The sequence below is a fragment of the Buteo buteo genome, chromosome Z, assembly GCF_964188355.1.
Source record: "Buteo buteo chromosome Z, bButBut1.hap1.1, whole genome shotgun sequence".
Lineage (NCBI taxonomy): Eukaryota > Metazoa > Chordata > Aves > Accipitriformes > Accipitridae > Buteo > Buteo buteo.
In genome coordinates this window covers 82,234,029-82,257,114 of record NC_134204.1, presented here as the reverse complement: position 1 = coordinate 82,257,114, position 23,086 = coordinate 82,234,029, and the positions used below count along the sequence as shown (strand labels likewise).

General features: G+C 41.0%; 1 protein-coding gene across 2 annotated transcripts in view; it reads left to right on the top strand.

Annotated features, from left to right (window-relative positions):
- Positions 1–12,806: 12,806 nt before the first annotated feature.
- EDIL3 (EGF like repeats and discoidin domains 3) overlaps positions 12,807–23,086 on the top strand; it is a 262,422-nt gene continuing 252,142 nt past the window's right edge. For both annotated transcript variants that reach the window (XM_075020331.1, XM_075020330.1), the window contains exon 1: positions 12,807–13,139. In XM_075020331.1, the coding sequence (XP_074876432.1) occupies positions 13,073–13,139 (67 nt within the window). In that variant the 5' untranslated portion in view covers positions 12,807–13,072. The remainder of the gene's footprint in view (positions 13,140–23,086) is intronic.

Here is a 23,086-nt window from a genome sequence, read left to right as displayed (position 1 = left end):
AATTGCTCTTATGTTAAATTGTGTCTTTTCTTCTTTTTTTTTTTTTTTTTTTTTTAATGAACTGTCAGAAACTTACAGGCATTGCTCCTTCAGCTGTTGTAAAGTATCCTTGAGGTGGACCATAAAAATTGTTGCATCAGTAATTAGGTTTGATTGAATTGGAGGTGTTCCTGATGAAACATTGTTGGATTTTTACAGATTGTTGTGGAATGATCTTTTATTTCTAATTATTATTGAAGACAGAGTGTTTAAAAGGACAAATAATTCTTGTGTAGGAATTGGGAGTTGATATACTGGAATGCAGCAGAACTGAGAGTTTATCATGTTATAGTTGTAGAAGGCATATATTTGATGTTGAGAGTTTTATCTGTTGATCAGTGTATCATACAGTGCCCCTCCCTCTTCTGAATAACTCAGTTTTTATTGAACAATTTTTCTTAATCTTGTTTTTCCATAAACTTAGTTCATGTCTATGATAGTTTCATGGAAAAAGAGAAGATACTGACCACACAAAATAAAGGAGAATAAAGGTGAAGCTACAGGCATTGTTTTGCAAGTGCTAATTAGGTTTTAAAACAAGTAAGATGTAAGATTTCATAATGCTATGTGGTTTTACAGCAGATGTTGAAGAATGTCTTTCTCTTTTATTAATATATTGTATGTATGTCATAAGCATCCTCAACATTGTCTAGTGGAAACAAACTATCATTTGCTACATTAAGGTTGCTTGTATGGGTTTTTAATTTGATTGAATGCTCTGCACACATATTTTAACACCATGTGTTATGATCATTTGTGTGTGGATTAAGAGATGACAAGATACAGGCATGTTAAGGGAGGCTATTGATCAACTGTCGATCAATCAATCAGTCAATCAGGATATCTTTCAAAGAACAGCAGGGATAAAAGCCTGGCAAATCACAAGTGTTAGTAAGTATGCAACCTTTAATCATGGTATTCTTTACCTTAATGCAGGGCTGTAGGAAAAACTAATCTCCTGAGTTATTAAATTAGTGTATGTTACTTAGGTAAAATCAGATATTTTTCTCCATTATTCCAGCTAGCTTCCATGGTGTTCAATGAAAAATAATCACCTGTGTTTAAATTCCAAGGAGGAATTCTGATGTTTTGTTACTCAAATATCCATCTCTCATTTTGTCGTTTAGTTTGCTTGTTTATTTGTGATAACATGTATATCTTTCTTGCAATCAACTGCAAAAATATTTTTAAATTTCAGTACTGGGAAAAAGATTAAAGATTTTGTAAATATCCTTTCAGTTTAAAAAAACAAACAACCCGACACTTTAATTTTTTTAATCCATGTATATTGAATAGACTGTCAAATATATCAAAGATATCAAAGATTGGAAAAAACTGGGGTTTTTTCAGACAGCAAACACACACAGTAGTTGCTACTGTGTATGATATTGTATGCTTTGAAAGACATTTCTTCAAAATCTTAATTATGAATGTCCATATGACTCCAACTCACTAAATAGTGGTGTTAAGCAAATTCTTGTCTTGGTTTGTTTACTTGGACTGATGCCATTAAATATTACAAAGCATTCCGTTTGTAATATTTACCACTACTCTTTGTACTGACATTTTTCGTGTAATAACGATCGATGTAAGTGAAATTCCTGAGGAATGATGGCCTTTTGTGTTCTTATTTATGAAGTTTCAGATTTTGTGAATTAATCTGATTACTACAGTGAAAACAAGTTGCAGGAACTGTTCCTTGGTTCATATGAAAGTGGTTCATACTCTAGCTTCCCTTTTTACCTTTTACAAAAGCAATCCTGAATCAAACAAAAACATATAAAGAGGAGATACCATCTTAAAACAATGAGCTCAATGGGTAACTTTTAAAAGTCAATGGAAACAAGAGGTGATAAAACCAAAAACCAAGCTGCAAACTGAATATAAAAAGCATTTAAAGTTCAGCCAGAACACTAACTATGGGCTGTAGTAAATGCTGGTCATCTATATTGCTACAGTAGTATCTATTCTTTTTATTAGAGATGATATCACCAACTTTATGTGTAATAGTTTTAGTCTTTAAAATTGCTGGCTAAATGTATATTTCTTGCAAGTGATGAAAGTGTTAATGTTAACATTTGTTCATGGATAGCACCTCTCGTTATTGTAGATGAAGACAGAGAGAAATGTTTATTTTGCCTTTTCTACAACCAATAAATATATATTAATAAAATGTATTATATTTACATTTACAAAGCATAAAAAAGCAATAAAAAAGCAACAGAAGTAATTAAGCCTAGCTTTCTACACGTGTTGTGGGGTCTTTTTGTTTGTTTCTTTTGTCAAAATCTACTGCAATATCTGCATGACACTCCAACCATGATAATCTCTGTCCTCCACTATAAAGCCACACTGCAGTACCATCAGGTCTCCCCCTTCTAATAATTTATTAATATTTCTCCTCCACACCACAGTATTTCAGTCTCTTTTAAATGAGCTTATCTCCTCCCTTTCATTTTCTCAGTCTTTGATGATATTTCTAGTTACTTTCTGTGGTCCTCAAATTAAAAGGAACCTCTGATCCTTCTTCTGCTTCCCATGCTGATATCTCCACTTTTTTTTTTTTCATGGAGAAAGACCTCCTCACCCCTGTACTCTGATTATTCTGCATCTTCTCATCAGTGTGAGCAATTGCTGTCTAAATTATGTGTGTGCCTTTCTGCCCATAGAGAGACAAATTGCCTTTATTTAGCAACTGATCTTCGCAATGATTTGGGACATGCAACTATCTTTCAAACAGCTAGACTCTAAAAGTTAGTTTAAATGGCTGAAAAGAAAAATCCTGGAGTTACTGTGGGAGCATGGTCTTCCAGAAGTCTCATATCCAACAGGAAAATGGGCTAAGAAATATGTGTCAAAGGAATATCAAACATGTGGCCTTTCTCAAAGAAACCCACCCTTAAGGACAGAGGAATTTCAGAGGAACTAACCTAGATTAAAAAAGTAAAGCTCTGCATGACAGGGAAGACTTCTGGGTAGGACTTGGAGCCATTGAACTACAGATTTTCTAAAACTTCACAAAGAAGTTCTGTTTGCAATCCAAGCTGAACTTGCTAAATCATGGGGTTTTTTTCCCAAGAATTGAAAGGAATTTCTTATTCAGATCATTACTACTTCTAAATAATGTCAACTAGGCAGATGCAGCAAATTTCTCTTGTGCAGTTCACAGTGTGGCAGTTCAGCTTTTGGAGGTTATAGTTGATCAAGTACAAAAGTAATTTTTATTATCTCTGACGAGTACTTGGTTCATTGCACCTCAGTGTAAAGGGTGTATTTTTCAACCTTATAACAAAAGAAGAGCATCTGAAGATCCAAATGAACAGGATGAAAAAAAACACTATTTCTAAAGGATTGGTAGGTTGGGCCACTCTGATCTCTAGGGACTTTAGCTGCCAAAAGCAGGAATGACATGTGAATTAACAAATAACATTTGGCATCGAAGTACAAGTCTTCTCTGTCCATCTAATAAAATGTGACTTTTCTTCAGGCTCAAAGGTCATAATTTTTTTTGTATTTCAGATACAATATTCTTGTATTAATCTGAGGACTGTATAAAGTGAATTTAAACCTTGCCTATACTGAAGAAGTTGTTCTGGCCCAGAAAAAAATCTGGGCGTAAATAGGTCATTCTTACCTGCATGCATATATAAGGTTGAAAAGCTGGATTGTAATCATCAACTCATCAAAGGTTAATGATCAAAATGTTTTTGTAAAGTTTATCTTTGGCTGTTTTTATCAGTTTCTGCCTTTTTTTTCTGTCTTCCCCCCACCATGAAAAAAGGGATTTAGAGGGATTTTGAGTTTTAATATTTTTCTTCTCTATGGCTGCAGTGCTCCAATATTGGCTATTTGATTAACAAAGCTACAAAAACTTACCATTGAATAGATGTTAGACACCATTACATCTCTGGTGAATGAGTGTACAAGACTTGTGAGAACCACCCTAATTTGCGAGATACTAAATATTTGACTGCCTGTATTAAAAAATAACTTGACAAATAACATACTTCCATATTATATCCATCCATATTTTATAACTGAATTTTACAGCAGTAATTAATCTTTCCTATTTAGCCGACTGGAACCAAAGGACTTGAAAGAAAACTACCTTTCTGAAAATTCTAATTCTTGAGTACCACATTTAAAAATAAATACATAGAGAAATATCCTTTATCATACTCTGCTTTCATGTTCTTGTGTAAGGAAATCTCTTAAACAGGAAGCTTTTCCAGATTGAGAAAAATGGAGGATGGAAATCTAAAATGTTCTTGCTTAAGAGACAAAACTTCCAATTGTAATCGTGAAACAAAGTGACAAAACCAACACTTGGGTAGCACTCCAGGATATCTAAAAGGAAAAAGAGGAGGGACATATAAAAAAAACCTTGGAAGAAAGAAAACATTTATGAGAAATATTTATATATTTTAATGTTATTAAGATTTATCCATAATATTAGAAACATGCAGTCATAAAGCATTATAAATTCTGTTGAATAGTACAGTCAATGTGCCCATCCAGTGATGACATAAACATCGTTGGTTCTACATGCCTATACTTGAATATATTTTTGCTTTCTGAGTTTCTCTTTATTTTCATTAGAGGAATTATTATTACCTCTACTATTACTATTATTAAAATTGACTGCTAGTGGGGTAAAACAGTACTGCAGCAACCTCCTGCTCCAGGGAGAGTTGTCCTGATATTGAACTCAAAAAAGACAACATGGCTGGTGCTCTGGGACCTGCACAATCCTTAAGAGGTTCTTGTGAGGATACAGATGTCAGTCTGAGGGCTGAAGGAGCTTTTAACTTGGACAACCAAAGTCATCTCCAGATGACTTCTTTGCTGATACCAATGGCCGATACAATTAATACCACAAACAGAAAAAGAATTGCATGGATAGATCTTATTTTATCATAAAATGTTTTATTAGTTTACTTATTCTTCTGCCCATTCACTTTGTTTCTTTCCTGCGCTTTGTCTTTTTGGCTGTAATTTTAAGCTGGGAATCCTCAAGGGAAGAGGCTGCTGCTGCTGCACCCTGGCAGAGCCTCTAATGCAGTGCAGCCTCAAACCCCAGCCTCTACAACAGCTGTCTGGAAAATATGTTTTGACTGTCAACAGAGATAAAATCAAATAAGACAAAATGAAGATTTCTCAAAATTATCATGAGAACCAGAGTACTCATTGGAAAACTGGAGTCCCTGAGGGAAAAGAAATAGTCAGGATGGTTAACTGAAATACCAGAAAGCCAGATGAAGCAGCTGTATTGCCTGAATCAGAGTACAGGTAGGAATCTCAGCATTTTGTGTCAGGCAAGTTTTCTGGCTGCTGTACCACTAACAATCTGAAAAGAAAAGAGGATCTTGTGCCTTCTTTAGATGAGTATGCCCTTTTCCATCTTGCACAAAAATGTTCCACCAGTCATGAAAAATATTACCTTTCAGAAATTTAGCTGGAACTAGCACATCTCCTTTCCTCAACTTTTTTTTTCTTTTTTTTTGTGATGAATATAAATTTCTAACACACATCTTTAGGTCATCCCTCAAGAAACCAAACCAAACCAAACAACAAACAAACAAAAACTATTAAAAAAAAAACCCAACAAACAACACATAAACCCAAGAACACTTAAAAATAATTTTATATGACAAGGAAAAGTTGTCATACATCAAGACAGGATGGCTCTGTCGGTTCACTGCAGTGGCATAAAACTATTCCTAAAATCTCTCACATTGTCAAATTCCAACCTGAATGATTTACAAAATGTCATGATAAGCTGCCAGCTCATCAGAAGATGAAGGAAAAAGATTTGGTTAGTTGTCTTCTTGTTTCACACAAACCCAGTAATTGAAATCTATTAAGTGTATGTAACGTTGATTTGAAACACACTCCACCATGAGAGACCAGGTGTCAAAAGTCTCTGGGCTCTAATAATATTCTCTTATTCTGAAATCACAAGATCTTTGGCTCAGTTTGCAGTTAAGTCTCTGAAATGCAGATGGCACAACTCCATTAAATACCTTATTGTGATTTAATGGTTCCTCCCCTGGGTTCTGAAATTCAGTGTGAATGAGCTGTTAAAACTAACTGTGCAATGTAAGTGCTGAAAGTAAGACAAAATAATTTAAAAAATTATGTTCCAATCTCTTTTTTTCCTCTCAGAATAAAAAAAAAATAATAATAATTAAAAAAAAAGAATAGACTTCTTATTTACTGGCATGATCTGCAACAGCACATTTAGGGAAAAGCAGCCTCACAGACTGTAAGAGCTGCTTACAGTTTAAACAGTTAAAGCATATTCTTGCTAAGATGAAAATATCTTTTGTAGGTATCTGAAACAAACTCTTTCACCAAGTTCATTCATAGTGTTGTCCTAGGAATTGTAATATAAATAACAGTAGGATGCAGGCCTTGGTGTAACACATTTAACTTTGCAAAATTGCAACTTCAGCATTTATGTAGCACTGAAGCAAAAAAAAATCCAAAACACCACTTTGGTTATTACAGATTTAAGGTAGGAACTTCAGCTTTGCATCTAAAAAGCTGCATTTGGAATCCTATCGGCTTTCTTCTACCACTGCCCTTGCGTATTTTGTAGAAATTCTGCTTCAGACTCATTTGATCAAGTGGTAGCAACACCAGGGAACTCGGATATCAAAGACTGCAACATATATTGCATGAGAATGAATCCTTCCAGCTACTGCAAACCTGGCTTGCTGGGCTGCACTTCACAGATGTTCCTGCAATGATTCAGGGTGCTAATAGGTCCTAATATTGAGGGATGAGAAGCAAGGCGAACTTTGCTAGAGATTTCAAAGAACTGTTGCCGCCTTTTCTCTAAACGGCTGTTTAGAATGGTATATGTGTATACGTGTCTGATAGTGACTTGACGCTCCCATTAATGATCATGATTTAGCTTTTCCGTAACAAGGAGTACAATAAAGCAGGGCAGAACAATCTTTACTGGTGCGAGGCAGTCAGTGTGCAAGTGGAGAAAATAGGAATCATGCACCAGCGCAGAGAGAGATGAACTCGAAAAGGTGAGAGGTGTGTGTTAATTTGGGTTCGTAAGGAACTGAGGGTTGTTCAATCACATAGTCTCTCTTCCACTCACTGATTTCCTTGAAGTACACTTTGCAGCTGGAAGCAGAATGCAGGAGGGCATGGAGGGCACAGAAACATAATATCTGGGATGCCAGTCAGACGAGTCCTCAGTATGGGGTGCAAAGGCATTTTATAAACAGATGTAGGCAGCAAAGCATGGGGTTAAGCAGTGTCATGGACTCTCTGGGTGCTCATCATCCTCTCGGGAACCATGGGCATCCTGTAGTTCTCCATCCAAGGGACTTGGGCTCACCTGAGAGCTGCAGCCTCACAGCATCACTGCCTGTTGGCACAGAGTCTTGAGCAGAAACCAATCTGCACCCACATCAGAAGACCCACCATGTGCAGCTTGCTGCAAGTGACACTTTATTGGGGTGCATCTTTGCCTTGTTAACTTAACCTCAGCAATGCAGAGGAGTGACATTGATGTTTAACTCAGACCTTCCTACGTAGAAAGTAGAGGAATCACGTGGTGTTGGTGACGAACTGTCTGTAGCAGCAGTGAACAGACACAAGCACATTAACACTCAGCTTCTACGTGTCTTGCTGCTGCCGAAAGAACCGCTGTTCACCATTTCCATAAATCTAAATTGCTAACTTTCTTCCTTTCACAAGTGGGCAGGGAATAATTTCAGCTGAAATTAATTAGCATCTATTTCCACAACTTCAGTGGTGTGCTGAAGGATATGTGGAAAAAAACGTAGGAATACTTCATTTCAGGGGTTACTCTCACACCTTAGCCTGTGTACCCTTCTCCTCTTTTATGTTCCTATGCACATTACACACTCACATTATTGGTGGCAAAGGATTCATTTTAAAATATACTCAGACATTTAGCCAATGCACAGGGTTCTTAAATATCTGTCCTCTGTAGACAGTAAAGCCTTATTTCCAAGATAAAAGAAGGGGAATCAAAACCAATTATGGCACTGATTTTGTTGCCTCCTTTCTATAAAGAGTCAAAAAAATCCATGCTACAGAAGTTGGAAAGAAAAAGTACTTTTTTTTTTTAAAATGGAGTTTGTTTCCCTGTGTTGCACAGCAACTTCTCTCCCTTTCCTGTGATGCGGCATTACATGACACTTCTTTTGAACCAGAAAGGTTTGAGGGAAGCAGGATCTTCCATGCTTTATGCAACAAAACCCCACGTTGACTTAAGTGGAAACCTTGCATGTTCAAGAAGTGGTGGATCAGGCTTTGTTTGGGATGAGATAAAAGAATGAATTGTTCCCTTTTTCAGAGGCAGTGTCAACCAAAAGAATAATTCTGGCAGTGTTGTGGTGGTGGTGACAGACAGATGTAGTATCTGTTCTTTTCTCTGAGGCTCATATATGCCAATGACTCGCAGAATCAGAGTAGCCAGTTATGGTGAATGGTGTACGACAAATCCCTAATGAACAAAGTACATATTATTAGAAAACATTATGGAAAGTTCCACTGCTTGTGTGCAGCAGTGGCTTTTTATAGTGCTAATTATAATTGAGGTGACAATATAATCTCTGCCTGTACACCCTGGGCACTGAGCTTGTCCGGATCTCTCACTTTAAGTAGGCTCAAATCTGGCCAATGCTTTGATGGGAACCAGTGATAAAGCTAATCTCCTAAGCAAAGCTGGTATCCAAGATACCCTAAAGGTGTTATAGGGTAATTGACAGGTTACTTTTATGTTTACTAGGTGACTTCTAAAATTGGCAAGAGGTTGTCGAACAGTAAGGTTAAGCTCTTACTCTTTTACTACTGCAGCACAGATGGGAGTTACTCAGTTCACCTTTTGTGTAACAAGTGTTAGACCTTATGTCACTACTATTAAACATGAAGCATTATTCTATTTCTTATGCTAAAAATGTGTTCATTTTGTGCATTAAGATTTGTCGTTGTTCCTTTCCTGATGGCTTTTTTCTAAGGGCAGTGTGGCAAATGACGTGGCTGCCTACATTTGTAATGGTTATAATTTTTTCCTGTTTAATGTACTGCAGGACTTCAAAGGGTTAATTTGAGCATTTGGAGTAGGACAGGAAATAATGCAGACAACAGGCGAGGAAAAATAAGTACTAATGAAAGGAAGATGAAGGAAAAAATGGGGACATTACCGGCTGTGGAATAGCTCTTGCCCAGCCCCAAGGAAGCTGACAATATCGTGTTTTCCCTTTGAAAGGCAGCAGTTGATCTGTCTCTCTGCTATACCCCTTCCATTCCAGAAGATCAAGGATCCAGGGATCCTTAGCGTAAGCATGGGTTGTTGCACATTTAGACAGTTTTCACAGTCCCTATCTGGTAATCCTGTTAGGCAGAAATTCATGGTAAACAGTGCTGATCATTTAGATGGAAGAAGTTAAAAAAACTGGATGTAAAATTGTTCTTGACCTCTTGAGCCCATTTCAGTACTAAAATCCAGAACATGAAGTGCACCATGAATTCACGTGATAGAAGGAAGAATTTTGCATTACAGATAAATATCAAAATACAAATATAAAAATGTAATATTTATATATTGATATAAATGTCAAAATGCATATAAAAAGTGAGACTGTCAGCTTGAGCTGCAATGGCTTATGCCATTCCAGCCCCATTTCGTCTGTATTTCAGCCAAGTGCCTTCACCGTTGGGAAGTCACTAAGGATTTGCAGATATGTAAGCAAGTAAGGGAAAGAGAACCTTCAAGATGTCTTGGGGTTTCCCATATGAAAATTATGTTTACATACCTATAGTACTTATAAATGGCAGCAGAGTCAGAAGGCAGTTTTTCCCACCGTCAAGCAAGGCAGTTGCTTCAAGAAAGGTATATGCAACAAATGGCAAAAATCCACCATTTCTGAACTTTAGAGGACAGTGAAGGACACCAGGTCAGCCTCTCCACCAAGAAGGTCAGGTCAGGGATTAGTCACTACAGGCGGAGAGTGCTGCGACATGCTGCAACAGCAACCCCGATGACAACGCTGGTGGTGTAGCACTGAAGAATTGAGGGCCCAGAGCACAATAGCCCAGGGAGACTTGGGAACTCAGACTTGCACAGTAACTAGGTTTGACTTATACATATCAGGAAATCCTGATTAAGAAAACCTAGATGCAAATAATTACTACCTTTGAGTTGGGAGGAAGGAACGATCCATACCTCGGAGCCATTCTCGGAGCACAGAGCTGGAGCAGGATATGGCATTGCTCTGTGCTAAGAAAAACGACTGGGCTAGAAGGAAGACACTGGATGAAGGGGAGATCCTGCAGCATCCCTGAGCCAGGGTCCTTCCGAAATGCAGGGGAGCAAGCAGGAGGAAGCAGCGCGTGAAGGGGAGCCCGGCAGAGAAGGACAGCAAGAAAGCTTCAGGAACAGTCTGATTAGTCTGAGGTGGGGAAGATAGATTTTGCTGAATAAAACTTATTCAAAATCTGAAAACAAAAAGGCATTGCACTTTAGGTAAGAACCAAACATAAAAGCCTTTTGTTGTTTCATCCCTTTTGGCTGAATAAACAAAGCCTGGCTTTGAAGAAGCTATTTCTGTGTCATTTTAATCAGCTGCTAGTCACAGGCTCTCAGTGGAAAAAGGCTTCCCAGTACCAAATGTAGTTAGGCCCTTTAGATTTATTCTAATTGGGGAAATAAAGGGGCTGCATTACGGGATTATTCCCTCAAGAAAAATAAAAAAAGGCAAGCCTGCCGCTTGGGGGTGCAGGCATGCTGGGCTGCCACAGCAGCTAAAGTGCAGCTTGCCTTGTAATTATGACAGCTGGATTCTTGGTTGTAAAACAGAGATAAGCAGTAAAATTAGCACCGTTGTGGAGAAACGATGCATTAATATCAGAAGCTTTGTTAAGGCTTCCTAAATTTCCACTATCTCTGCATTGATAGTAAAGCAGCCCTCGAGGAGAAATAGAAGTATGTTCTTTCCAGACAGTTGTTCTTCAGGGAGATCTCTGGCATGGACACTGACGTGTAAGATCCAAGTTGCTGTAGAAGTAGTGATGCAATCTCAGAGTATGTCTGTGCAGCAAAACGAAGGCATAACTGTAGCCCATGAGAGTGCTGCCAGGTGCAGCACACATAGCAGTGAAGACAGTGAAAGTTTTGGTGAATGCTACCAGCTACTGCATGTGCAGAGAGATACGCTGGACTAAAGCCCGTGCTAACATATCTTCTGTGCTAGCATGGGCTTCATTAGTGTAGGGGAGATGTTTTTTTTCTTTATCTGTCCTAACCTGCTGGGTAATTTTGCAGTGCCCCAGTACTGCTGGCTGAGTGCCACCAGACAGGCTTGCACCTCCGTGATGGGTGAAGTGCATGCTTGGTGTGTGCACCTGCGTTCCGTATGCAAGCAGAAAATGCTCTCGGATTCTGGGTGTAAAATGCTCTTTATCAAGGCGTGTTATTTCTGGTAATTTCATAGCTTAACCAATGCAAAAAGCCTGATCCTTTTAATTCTTTCCTGACAATGCAATGTGTTGAAACTGAAATACTTCCCATGTCAGAGGAAAATGCGATTAATTGCAAGCTCAGATGTAAAACTAGAGCTTCAGGGAAGGGCTGTCACCGTGCCACTTACAGGCATTTAATGGTAGACAAAGGGCTTGTAAAATGAAATGCTGGAAACTATTGTGAGATGTTAGCCAAAGTAGCCCGCAGATTAGACGATTTAACGGGTCGTTTCTACTCTTAATTTCATGATGTCTCTCCTTGTTGTCATGCAACCGGCCCGGACATTCAGGTTGTGTCTATAGAAATGCTTCTCAACAGCCTAATGCTGTTAAAGGCATTCTTCTCACTCAGCAATTGCATTAACGTTTAATATAATATTAATATGGGCTCTTTTACTACGAGGGCATGTAGAGGGGATGCAAATTACAGCTATAAAATGTCTGAAGAGCCTTTTGAATTCCATTGGGCAATTAGTACTTATATCACTTTTGTAGTTGTATATACGCAGGTAGGAAAAAAAAAAAAGAAGAAAAAAGGAAAAAAATTGTGAGTCGTGGTCAGACATGGGACCTTCCCGTCCTCCACCTTGGACTACTTCTAAAATTTCACCATGTCTTGCATTCTTGCTTCGGTTCCCTTTCAGTCATCCTGCCCGGGGAGAGAGGTGGAAGAATGGACGTTCACGTTTCATGCAAGTTCCCTATCTGGATGTTCAGGAAGCATTTTAAGTCGGCAGCTGAAGCAGCGCACAGCAAAGCGCCTGGCTGTCTAAACAGCACCCGCAAGAGAGAAAAAAAAAAAAAAAAAAAAAAAGTTTGTGGAGGGTAAAATTACCTCTGCGGACCGCGCCGGCCTGCGACCACCCCCTGGGGGAAGAGGGGCCAGCGACTAAACCGCGACGCCCGAATTTGTCTCGGACGAGGAACGGCGGGGATGCGGTCCGCAGACCCCCATCCGCGCAGACGGCCCCCGGGGGCGGAGGGGCGCGGAGCGGGCTCGGCCGGAAGCCAGACCCTTGCCGTGGTGCACTTCGCCGTCGTCCCCGTCCCCCCCCCTCCCCGCCGACCCCCGCATCTCCCGCCGCAGCGGCGGGGGAGGGAAGGGGGGGGGCGGAGCAGGTGCCAGGGTGTGTCGAGCAGCACCGCCCGCCGCCTCCCCCCCCCGAAGGAGAGCAAGAGGAGGAGGAGGAGGAGGAGGGAGGAGGAGGAGGAGGAGGAGGCGGCCCGCCCGCGGGACGGAGGCGGCCGGCCGGGCCATGCTGGAGGCGCGGCGGCACCTGGCGGGCGCGCAGAGGCGGCGGGCGGCGGGGCAGCCTCCGCGGCGCTGCTAGGGCGGCGGCAGCGGGAGCCGCGGCGGGGGCTGCGATCGGCCGGGGGCCGGGCCGCGCCGGGAGGCACCTTCGCTTCGCCTCGCCTCGCCTCGCCTCGCCTGGCCGGGCGGAGGCGCCTCGGCTGCCGCCTCCTTCTTCTTCTTCTTCTTCCTTCGGCAGAGGCGGCGCGGCCGCGGGAGGAGAGGACCATGAGCCGCGCGGTGCTGGCCTGGCTGGTGCTGTGCGGGAGCCTGGCGGGGCCGCGCCTCGCCCGAGGTGAGGGGACGGGGATGGGTTTGGGGGGGATAACGGGGGGGGGGGGGGGTGTCGGGGCCGCGCCGGAGCTCTCGCAAAGTCGGAGCCGAAGTGCGCGGGGGGAGCGGGGAGGCGCGACCGGCGGGCGGCTCTCAGCCGGGTGCCGCCGTCTGGGCTTGCCTTTTTTTTTTGTTTTATTTATTAAAAAAAAAATAAAAAAAAAATACTTACCTCTACATTTTAAATAGAAGCCGAAGAAAGATCCAACCTCAGACATGTTCTGTTTTGAAACTACGCTTAGTGAGAGGGGAAACAAACGCCGAGAGAGCTTAAATGTAATCCAGATGAGCGGCTGGGAAGATTTAATAATAGCCGCAGAGCTGCCCACATCTCTTTTCCCTTCCTCTCCCCCCCCCCCCTCCCTCCCCGTCACCGGTCTTCATTTTAATTTTAAGGCTGTTAGCTCTCAGCCGAAGAGCCAGCAAACCGCGGAACACTTTGCAAACACGTTCTGGGGCTTTAGCATCTCGGCAGCAGCGAACAGCTCTTGTAAGGCGACCCTGTTCCTGTCTCCCTCTAACTAGGGCATCTCCAACGGCGCCGTCTCTGTCTCATACTCCCCCCCCCGTCGTCCTCCCCCCAAACCCCCAAGCAAAGCCCAACCCTACCCCAGGAAAATAACTTTAGAGCTCTTGGAGTTCTCTTTATTGTTATTCAGAATAATTACGTAGTGGAGGCTAGGTGGATTTTCCCTCCTCCCGGCATTAAAAAAAGTTGTCGGAGCTTGCTACGAGCTGAGCGTCGGGAGGTGGAGGGGGGGGACACACACAAGACCGGGTTCCACAGCATCACCTCTTGCGAAGGGGCCTGGACTGGCCCGGGGGGAAGGCGCCGGGGGGCGGCGGGGCTTCACCTGCCGCCCGTCCCGTCCCGTCCGCTGCCGGTGCCGACCCACCGCTCCCAGCCGAGGCGGGCTCAGCGCCCCCGGGGAAGGAGCTCAGCCCCCCGGGGGCGCAGGGACCGCTGTGGGTCCCCTCCGCACCGCCACCTCGACCCACAGCACGAAACCCTCCGTGGGAGGCCGCCGTCCTGCGTGGGGGCTTCCCCCTGTCCGTCCGTCCGTCCGTCCGTCCCCGCCCGGCACAGCCTTTTCGCCCTCCGCCAGCCCCAGACATGCTCCTTTGCGGGGCTGTGTCTGTCCCTCCGTGTGATGCATCCGGCGTGGGGGGGAATGTCTTGGGGCTGGAGACCTTTTTATTATCGCCCCAGTTGTTATCTTCCCCGAAGCTTAGTAGAACAACTGTTATCCTAATGAGTAACATAGTATTTCCGTTGACTTTTAGACCTGTTCCCGTCATTAGTCACTTTTTTTATTTTAAAATGAAACCAATGTATCAGTAAAATTGAATATTTTATTGGATCTTAAATTATTCAGCACAGTGGCTTCTCCGAATCCAGTAACATTCACGCAGTTGCAGCGAGCATGTGATAGCTTATGCAATATGTCCTTGTACCTGCAGTTTATGCCCAAAGTCTTTTAAGCAAAAGATACTGTGTCTGCCACAAAGTCTGGACTTGTCATAAATACTTTGCATGGGGCTTCTGTAGGACTTCTCATAGTTCGCATCTGAGACGTTTTTTCATCTAAGTCTACAGTCTTGTCATGCTTTTAGGTAACTTCAGAACAGAGATAACTACTTAGGTTTTCTAAGAGAAGTGAAATAGGAAGGAAAAAAGATCCATTTGCTCTGTGATTGCTTAAGCTGTAATTGTTCAGTTAAAGGTTTGTCCTTGGCTTTCAAAATGAGACAGAAGAAAATTATACAGAGTCTTTTTTTATGCTGAAACAGACTAAAACGTTGCTTGACATGTCTGATATACTGGGTTAATTTTGCTCACTGTCATAACGTTTACTTTTAATAGATCCTCTCAAAGTTATGGTGACTGTAAGCACTGTAAGTAACTGTAACTCTTTAGAGAGAAGGTTTTGAACACTACAAAACTTTTTGTGCTTTGTTTGAACATTACTTGCTGATGAGTCCATTTGCATAATGTGTATAATGAAAACCCATGGTAGTGTCATCTATGCACTGGCCAGTTCTTCCCTGTCTTCTTTTGGGGTAAATTCCACCTGCAGATCAAAGTTAAGTCATGTAGTTCATTACTGACCCGTGTTTCAACTCTACAAAGAAAAATACCAACTGCTTTTTTATTGGAGCTCTGAAAAGTAATGATGGAGGTCAAAATCCTGTTTATTCATGGTATCTTAAAAACCTCTTTTGCTTTTTGTGTTTGGAACACATACATAGTAAGTATATCAGCAAGGTTTTTTTTTTGGTTTTTTTTTTGTTTTTAAAGGGAGAGAGAAGGAGGAGAAAGATTGAGAGAGGTGATAATGATGATGATGATGATGTTGATGATGATGATGGAAAAAGTCATCCCAATGGAAGACTGCAATTTTCTTCTTTGGCCAGTATGATAAATTTGCAATCTCATGCACTGTAACAGGAGTCTGATCTTCAGAGATGCATTTATATGCTTGTATATGATGAAACTAGGCTTCAAGGGTGCAGTGACTTCTACACCTTAGTTTGCAAGAAAGATGCAGGTGCATTTTTAATAAGGAATGTCCTTTTATACATATTTCAAAACAGCTGTAAGGTTTTACATTTGCTGTTGTTGCTGTTCCGTGGTCAAATTTGAACATGAGCCAATCTGATGTTCTACAGTGTAGCGGACAGACAGTAACTGCAAGAGTGACTACAGAGACTACAAGAGATTATTTCAGGTGGAAGAAATACAGTGCATCTCATCTATAGTAATACAGGTTCCTGAGTCCCACTGTGTATTTTTTAGGAACAAATAAGCCAGTACCTTTCAGAACAGTCAGTGAAGATTGGGATCCAATTAAAGGAAAACGTAATTTAAAACTGGTGGCTGTTTTAGTCTCCAGATTTACCTCATGGAATAGGGTAAGCTGATCAATTGGCTATGGTAACAGCACTCTAAGTGCATAGCAAATCAGTATATTCCATGTCTATGTGTTAAATGTCTTTGCAACAGGATCTTCTGAAGATTTATTATTTCAGCTGTCTTCATTGTGAAGCTGGTCGTTAAATTGTATCATGCGTTTTCAGTTAGCTTGATGCTGAATTTTTATGTATGGTCTACCTAAAAGCGATATTCACATTGCCAAAACCAGGCAAATCTAGTTCTTTGTTTCATGACTGTGTCCTGTCAGCCTGAGATAAATATTTTGGAACTTTCAAGGAACTGTTTCAAAGATGTTGCTTTTTCTCCGTTACAGTGGGAACCTTCACTCTCTCTGAGGCTTAGAAGTTTCTATAAAGCCTCTTTCTGCAGCTGGAATGAGCTGCAAGGAGTAAAAGTGCTGAGAAACAAGAGAGGTAAACTGTAGCTTTGTTCTCATGTAACTATACTGAAAGACTGGAAAGATCACAGAGACTTTTAAAGACTGGGATTCTTCTGTTTTACAGAATGCCTTTACATCTTCGGACGGCATCTGCTTCTGTGCAAACTGCTGACAGTGTGACCCTGCATAATGATTTTCACTGTTCTTTTAACAAATTACATTTGTATTCAAATTGATTTTCCATGACTGCTCATATAGCCTCCAGAAAGCATATAGCAGATATACTATTGCATCCTGTACGTGTCTGGTCAGCACAGGACAGAATTTGGTGTCCAGTCATGCATTATTATAACTGGAATTAATAGTCCAGTTGTAATAGTGGTGGTATTAGTTAGGTTTTTTAAGTGTCCAACTTCCTCTTTCTCTGCCCTTTACGTCTTTATCCTTTATGGTTTTTTTCAAAGGTTATACTTCATGCAAGGTTGTGTATCAATGGTAGCATAGTGAAAAGGGGCACTGTCTTACCTTCCCTCCTCCACATTTTTCCAATTACCATCCAGTTGAAAATCAAGGAAATTATTCGCTTTGGAAGTTATTTCAAAAGATAATCACTTTTTATGAAAAAGTTCATTTTTATGCCTTGAATTAGCTGTTTGTACAGCACATGTCCATACAGCAGCAGTGACAAACTCACAGCTTGGTATCCCTTCATGTAAAAATATCTGGAGAAGCGGCATTTAAGAAACTGCAAGAGTCAAGAAATAAATCCATGTCATTCTCAAATTTATTGTGAGTCACATAGGAGTTAGCATGTTACTGTTTTCCATTTTTTAGGTTTTTACACATTTCAAACTCATGTAAGCCACAGAGCCAGGAGTATTTCTGAAATCTTAAAGGATGGTCAGTGTTGTATTACAAGTGATATTGGGCTTTGTAGCATACTTGAAGCCCAGCTGCCTTGAATTTGAAATAATATGCGTTAAACATCAAAACAATATTAATTTATTTCAACTTTCAAAACAGGTTCGCAGTGAAAATAAGAGTTTTAATTTTTCATGGTCAGGTGATACATTAGAAAATAAAAGGTGAGTTAAAAGATTCAGACCCAAATAAGGGTTGTAATAACCTTAACATTTGCAAACCTAAGACCTCTGGAAAATGCTGTCTTATATTGGAGGACCTACACACATTCTCCATTTAAAGGGGATGAAGGGAGAATGTAGGGGGAAAGCCAACATCAGCCTAAATTCAGTGAGTTATATCAGCCCAAGAAGTAAGTGATAATGGGTCTAAGTTTCCTTCTTTATAGGAAACTTAGATCTTATGTTAGAGGAAAAGCCACTCACTGAGTGTAGTGACAGTAGGGTATGGCTAATTTTTTAATGATATGGTATGTAGGGGCTAAAGCTGCCTTTGTGCCATTCGTATTGCAGGAGCAGAGTGTGGACCTGTTCGAAAACAGTAACTGCAATTGCGCAGCTGGATCTGGGGTATTACTGAAAGCAGGGGCTGAGCTAGCAGCCGGTGTCCCAGAAATCTGGAGGTGCAGAATTTGTGCATGTATTTTCATGGTTTGGGATTTTATCAAATCTCAGTCTCGTTGTTGGGGCAATATACTTGTGGGGTTTTTCTATTGTTTGTTTGTGCGGTTTTTTTTCTCTTTAATCAGCATGCTGTGTTACTTTTCATCACAGTGGGGGTGTTCTTCTATTTTAAGTTTTAAAAGCTGAGAAATGAAACAGACCATGGTTATCTAATAAAGTCTCTAGCTAATAATTACAGTATGTGGTGTGTGTGTGAATGCATTATCATATGAAACACCCATGAAAACAATTTTACATACTATACAGTGGCTATATGCATACATACTATATTGTCTCTATATCCACATTTCAGATCACGTACAGAGGAATTACATTCACTTATGTGCCATACATCAAGTCTGATACTTCTTAAAAGTTTGGGTAATGTTAGATAAGACTTCATTGTCCTATGAATTCGGGATGCACAGCTCCGTATTTCAAGTCAAATTTGGTTATATTCAACAAAAGCAGTGAACGTCTAAGGCTGTGTTTTTGAGACTAACGATAGTATTCCTTGCTTCGCTCCACCACCTCCAGACTTTAGTGAGGGGCCATTTGTAGGCAAAGGCTTTTTATGATGACAAGTTTGGTGAAGTTGTTTGAAAATAGAGAAGAAAGTACTCATTCATTTCTGCCTTTTAAATGGAGAACCCTGGAGTATCTATCTTGGCTATACCACTTGTGGCAGCAGAACAATTTTAGGAGATTTTAACCACAATATTTAGAGCAGTAAAGTCCAGTATGCAGATGACAGCAGGGAGGAGCAGCAGATGGATACGCAAGCGCAAGAAGATCTGCTCTCCTTGTGTTGTGCCTGGGTAGGAGCTTTGCACATCCCAGCGGGAAACTAAAGGTCTGAGAGAAAAATGTGCAACTGCTTCAATTTCATGGGTTGTATGTGACCTTGGCGGCCAAAAGGAAGAGGGAGCGGAGGCAGGGCCTCCACGGGACGAGGTGGGAGATTCGATGTGGGTGCTCCATGACGCTTCTTGTCCCAGGTGGTGCATGGGAGAGTAGGGGCAGATCTAGAGGCGTAACCTGTCCAGCATGCAGTGTCTGCATCAAGTGGTGACTCTTGTGTTAAAGCGATTGAGAAATTTGCCAACCAAAAGTACTTTATTGAAACATGGCAATTCTGTGCATACAAGAGTTCAACCAGTAATCAGTCTTCCCTCTCCTACTCTGGTGTTTAGCTTGCCTGGAACATGGACAGCATGGGTTCAAGTTGACTGTTAAGTGGTTCAGACTATGGATTTGAACCTGAGAGTTTCCAATTTTTTATTTCAATACAGGACATTTTCAGTGTTTTGCACGTAAACTTCTTTCCTTCTTCCTGTCCCACTCCCCTTGCAACTCATTTTTTCCTTAATTGTTTTCAGTTTTAAACAACACAAGGCATTTGTGCATAGCCAGATTGTGGCCCTACTGTAGGATAAAGCTACAGTTTAGACATAGAGGGCTTTTTTTTGTGTCTTTGAGTATTCTTACAATAGTAACTTTTTGACAGAGACAAAAAAACCCCAAACACCAACCCTGAAAGGTGATTGCTTTGCCAATTTTTAGCTGCAGTAATTTTATTTGCCGTGCTTCTGTGTAGGGAGGCTGACAAAATTTCTACAAAAACTGCTTTTTTCCTATCATTGTCAAGATGCTGTGTCAGCCTGTATAATTATGGAGAGCTGTGACAGCAGTGCGTAAATAACAGTAATTTCTGCCATCTGATTACTCATGTCTTAGGTTTCTACAACAGTGAAACTACAACAGACAATATAGAAAATACTTTTGGATAAGATGTGTGAGTGTGAAAAACAAAAAAATAGAAAATAAAAGATGTTTGATTTATTTTATTTTCAACATTTACATCTTTCAGTCTGTCTCTCCCTCATGTACAACAGCCTCTGTCACTGCTGGATATCATTGCACACAACCAGCCCCTTTAATCTATGCTTCCTCTCTGATTTTTCTCTATTACAGTCCCATAGACCGTACTGCTTTAATCTGTTTGCCAGTTTTTTTTTGTTTTTCTAGTTAAGTATTACGTTTGCAGGCAGTGGCCTGGGCTCTGAGACTGACTTTTTTTTTTTTTTTTACTTACCCCCTTTGCAGCTTGGGCTTTTGAAATATAGAGATGGAGAAAATATTATTTGCTATGTAACTTGTCAGATTCCTTACTTGTGTGAGGAATTGCACAGGATTGCCTTACAAGGGCTTTTCTAGGTTAAAACCAAAGACCTAGTAGCTGATTGCTTTTAGATACTATTCCAGAACTATTTTAAAACCATGGAATGTCCATGTATTTGAACAATTTTAAGGGAAGATTAGATTAATACTCTGACTAGTGTACAGTGTGAATGGGGAAAGTATGTACTGTTGTCATGGGAAGTAGCTAAAATGACCTAGTAGTTCTCTTCTATGGTACGTCCTATATATATTTCTTTAATGATGCTTTTGTCTAATTTCTTTGATTTTTTTTTTATCGCTTACCTTCTGATCTCATACAAAATGATGCATCCTTTATAGGTAGTCCTTCAGGATAAAGATCAACCTCTTTAATAATGGCTTTCATTTTCCTGGGTGTGATCGAGCTCATCTTATTGTAACCTTTTGACTTGCTTCACCAGGCTTCTCTTTAACCTGGTGTCCTTGTTCAAATGCATGTTTTCTGTTAGAAACTTCTCAAAGGAATGCTGCATTTTTGCACTGTTGCACACTTGCACATACATGTACACTCTGTTTCCTTCCTATGGTGGTTTTACTTAACCCAAACTCTTCTCCAAATACGGGTCTTCCGGTTCAGCCCATTACTAAAGTCATAGTGGACAACCAGAGTGCAACAAAAATGGTAATTGAAGCAATGTCAGACATACTTGGGAATGTAGCCTTAGAGATGTATTTCGGCTTTCGTGAAATCTGTTGGGGGAAAAATACCAAATCAACATTCTGAGTAAGAACCCTGAAATCAGCTGGAGTAACGTGTGGTTGACTATATGTACTGGCTTAATATTAAAGACTATGTCTGTACTGCTTCACACAGCAAGAGCAGTTACTACTCCAGTATGGCTCAGTGTCTTTCAGTGTAGTTGAATAATTATGTGCTAATATGCATTTAAAATGCTGAGTGTGAGTAAAAGTAGAGTAGTAAAAGGTGCAGCTCTGACCTGCGGGTCAGAGCCTCTTGGCCATTGGAGCGGTGAAACAAAGGTCTAGCCTGTAGGAAACTTCCTAAATCTCTATAGTTTGTTACTGCTAAGCATGTGAGATTTGACAGTATAGGCATGCCTATCTAATTTCTCTTTGCCACTGACTTTTCCCTAATTTCAGCACTGGTGATGGTCTTACACAGATCAATAAAAAACATCATTTCTATGCCATGCTAGTTTTCTGGTAGTTTAGCTTGTTGGGATGACTTAGGGCAGGACCAGGCAAGCCCCAGTGCTCGTGCAAGGATGGGTGATGGGAAGAGGGAGGGAGGAGCGAGTGACACGGCGCTGTTGGACACCATATGTGTCCTCACCTGGTTCCTTCAGGGCGAAGTTAGAGACAGTTTTCTCGGTGACAGCTTACGCATTTTTTTGCCAAGAAATGTGTTTCTGGACCTACCCCTCCAGGTGCTTGCTGGTTCTCAATGTGTGAATGTTCCAAGTCTCTTTTTCAGTGCTAAACAGGTGAACTTAAACCATGTTGAGCAGGGAGACATGCTCACTTGCTCCCCCACCCTACCCTAAGGCACAGAATGCCACATTTCTCCCTGCCTTGTGTATAGCTATGTATCACCCACTGTAGAAACCACGTACAGAAATCAGACCCAGGAGTATGCACTGTGTTCCTGTCCGCATTGCCTTGGCATGACTGGAGGCAGAGGAGCAAATTCTGCATTTCTCCTGCCATCTCCCAGTACTGAGTATCTGTGTGCTGCCTCACCATCCTGGGGCCAATCAAGTGTTTATTAACTAAGCTGTCCTGGTAGGTTATTTTGATGAGGACAGATTACAGTGTTTTTCTTCCCTAATTATTTTGTGCCAAATATTTATCTTACGGATAAAGATCCCTCCTTGGCCATGCAAAGCAGGTGAGGCTCAGGAGCTCCCCGCATGCTCTCAGTAGAGTGGGAGGAGCTGCCTGCCTTAGAAATTCTGCCCTGGCTTATTTCTAAGCAAGTAAACTGCTTTGAAACCACTGGTGAGTAGACGTGCTTCTGGCTTCTCCATTCAGACCAACTGAAGGCTGAGCAGGAAGAAGGAAGAAGCCAAAACGAATGAGTAAAATCATTACATGCTTCATTTACTTCAGGAGGAAAAGGAGAGAACTCTTCAAAATGTTAATACAAAATCTTTTTTGTTATTTGTTTCACAAGGACTTCAAGTGTGTGTATGTGTGCATGCTGAATCTGGCTGCTGGATTCAGCTGGACAAAGCCTCATCTTTCAGCAAGTAAACAACCTGATCAAGAAGCGGCGTGACCTTCCCAAGTGGCAGTGTCCCTTTAGCCCAGCTTCACACACCAGCCCTGTGGGAGCTGTGTCTCTTCCTAGGGTCTGAGACCAGTGATTGACTTATTTTGACCACTTAGGCTGCTGCTTGGTTGTTTTTGAAAGACAAGTTCTGATTTTTTTTAATTTCCTGTAGAAAGCAATAAATAATTAAAAATAGGTACACTGGTTTCTTTTCCAGTAATGAATTGTGGTTATGGCATTATACTTGTAGAAACATATGAACAGAATTTTAAATCCCAACTAAAAATTTCCTTTTAAGGCAGAGGAGGGAAAAAGGAATATCCCAGAACTGTACCCCAACTTCACTGGAATAAAGGTCAGTCAGATTTAATTAAAATCAGTGTTCTGAACTGAGCTTTTCCTCTAGAGCAGCACCATTTTTGGAGCTGAAGAATTTTAGCAAGAAATACAAGAATTTTTCTTTTATGTTTTTGGAGATTCAGGAAGCTAGTCTTTCACCCTATAAATGTTGTAGTCTGGGAGATAATCATAAAGTCTTGTCCTAGCATCTTTCATAGCA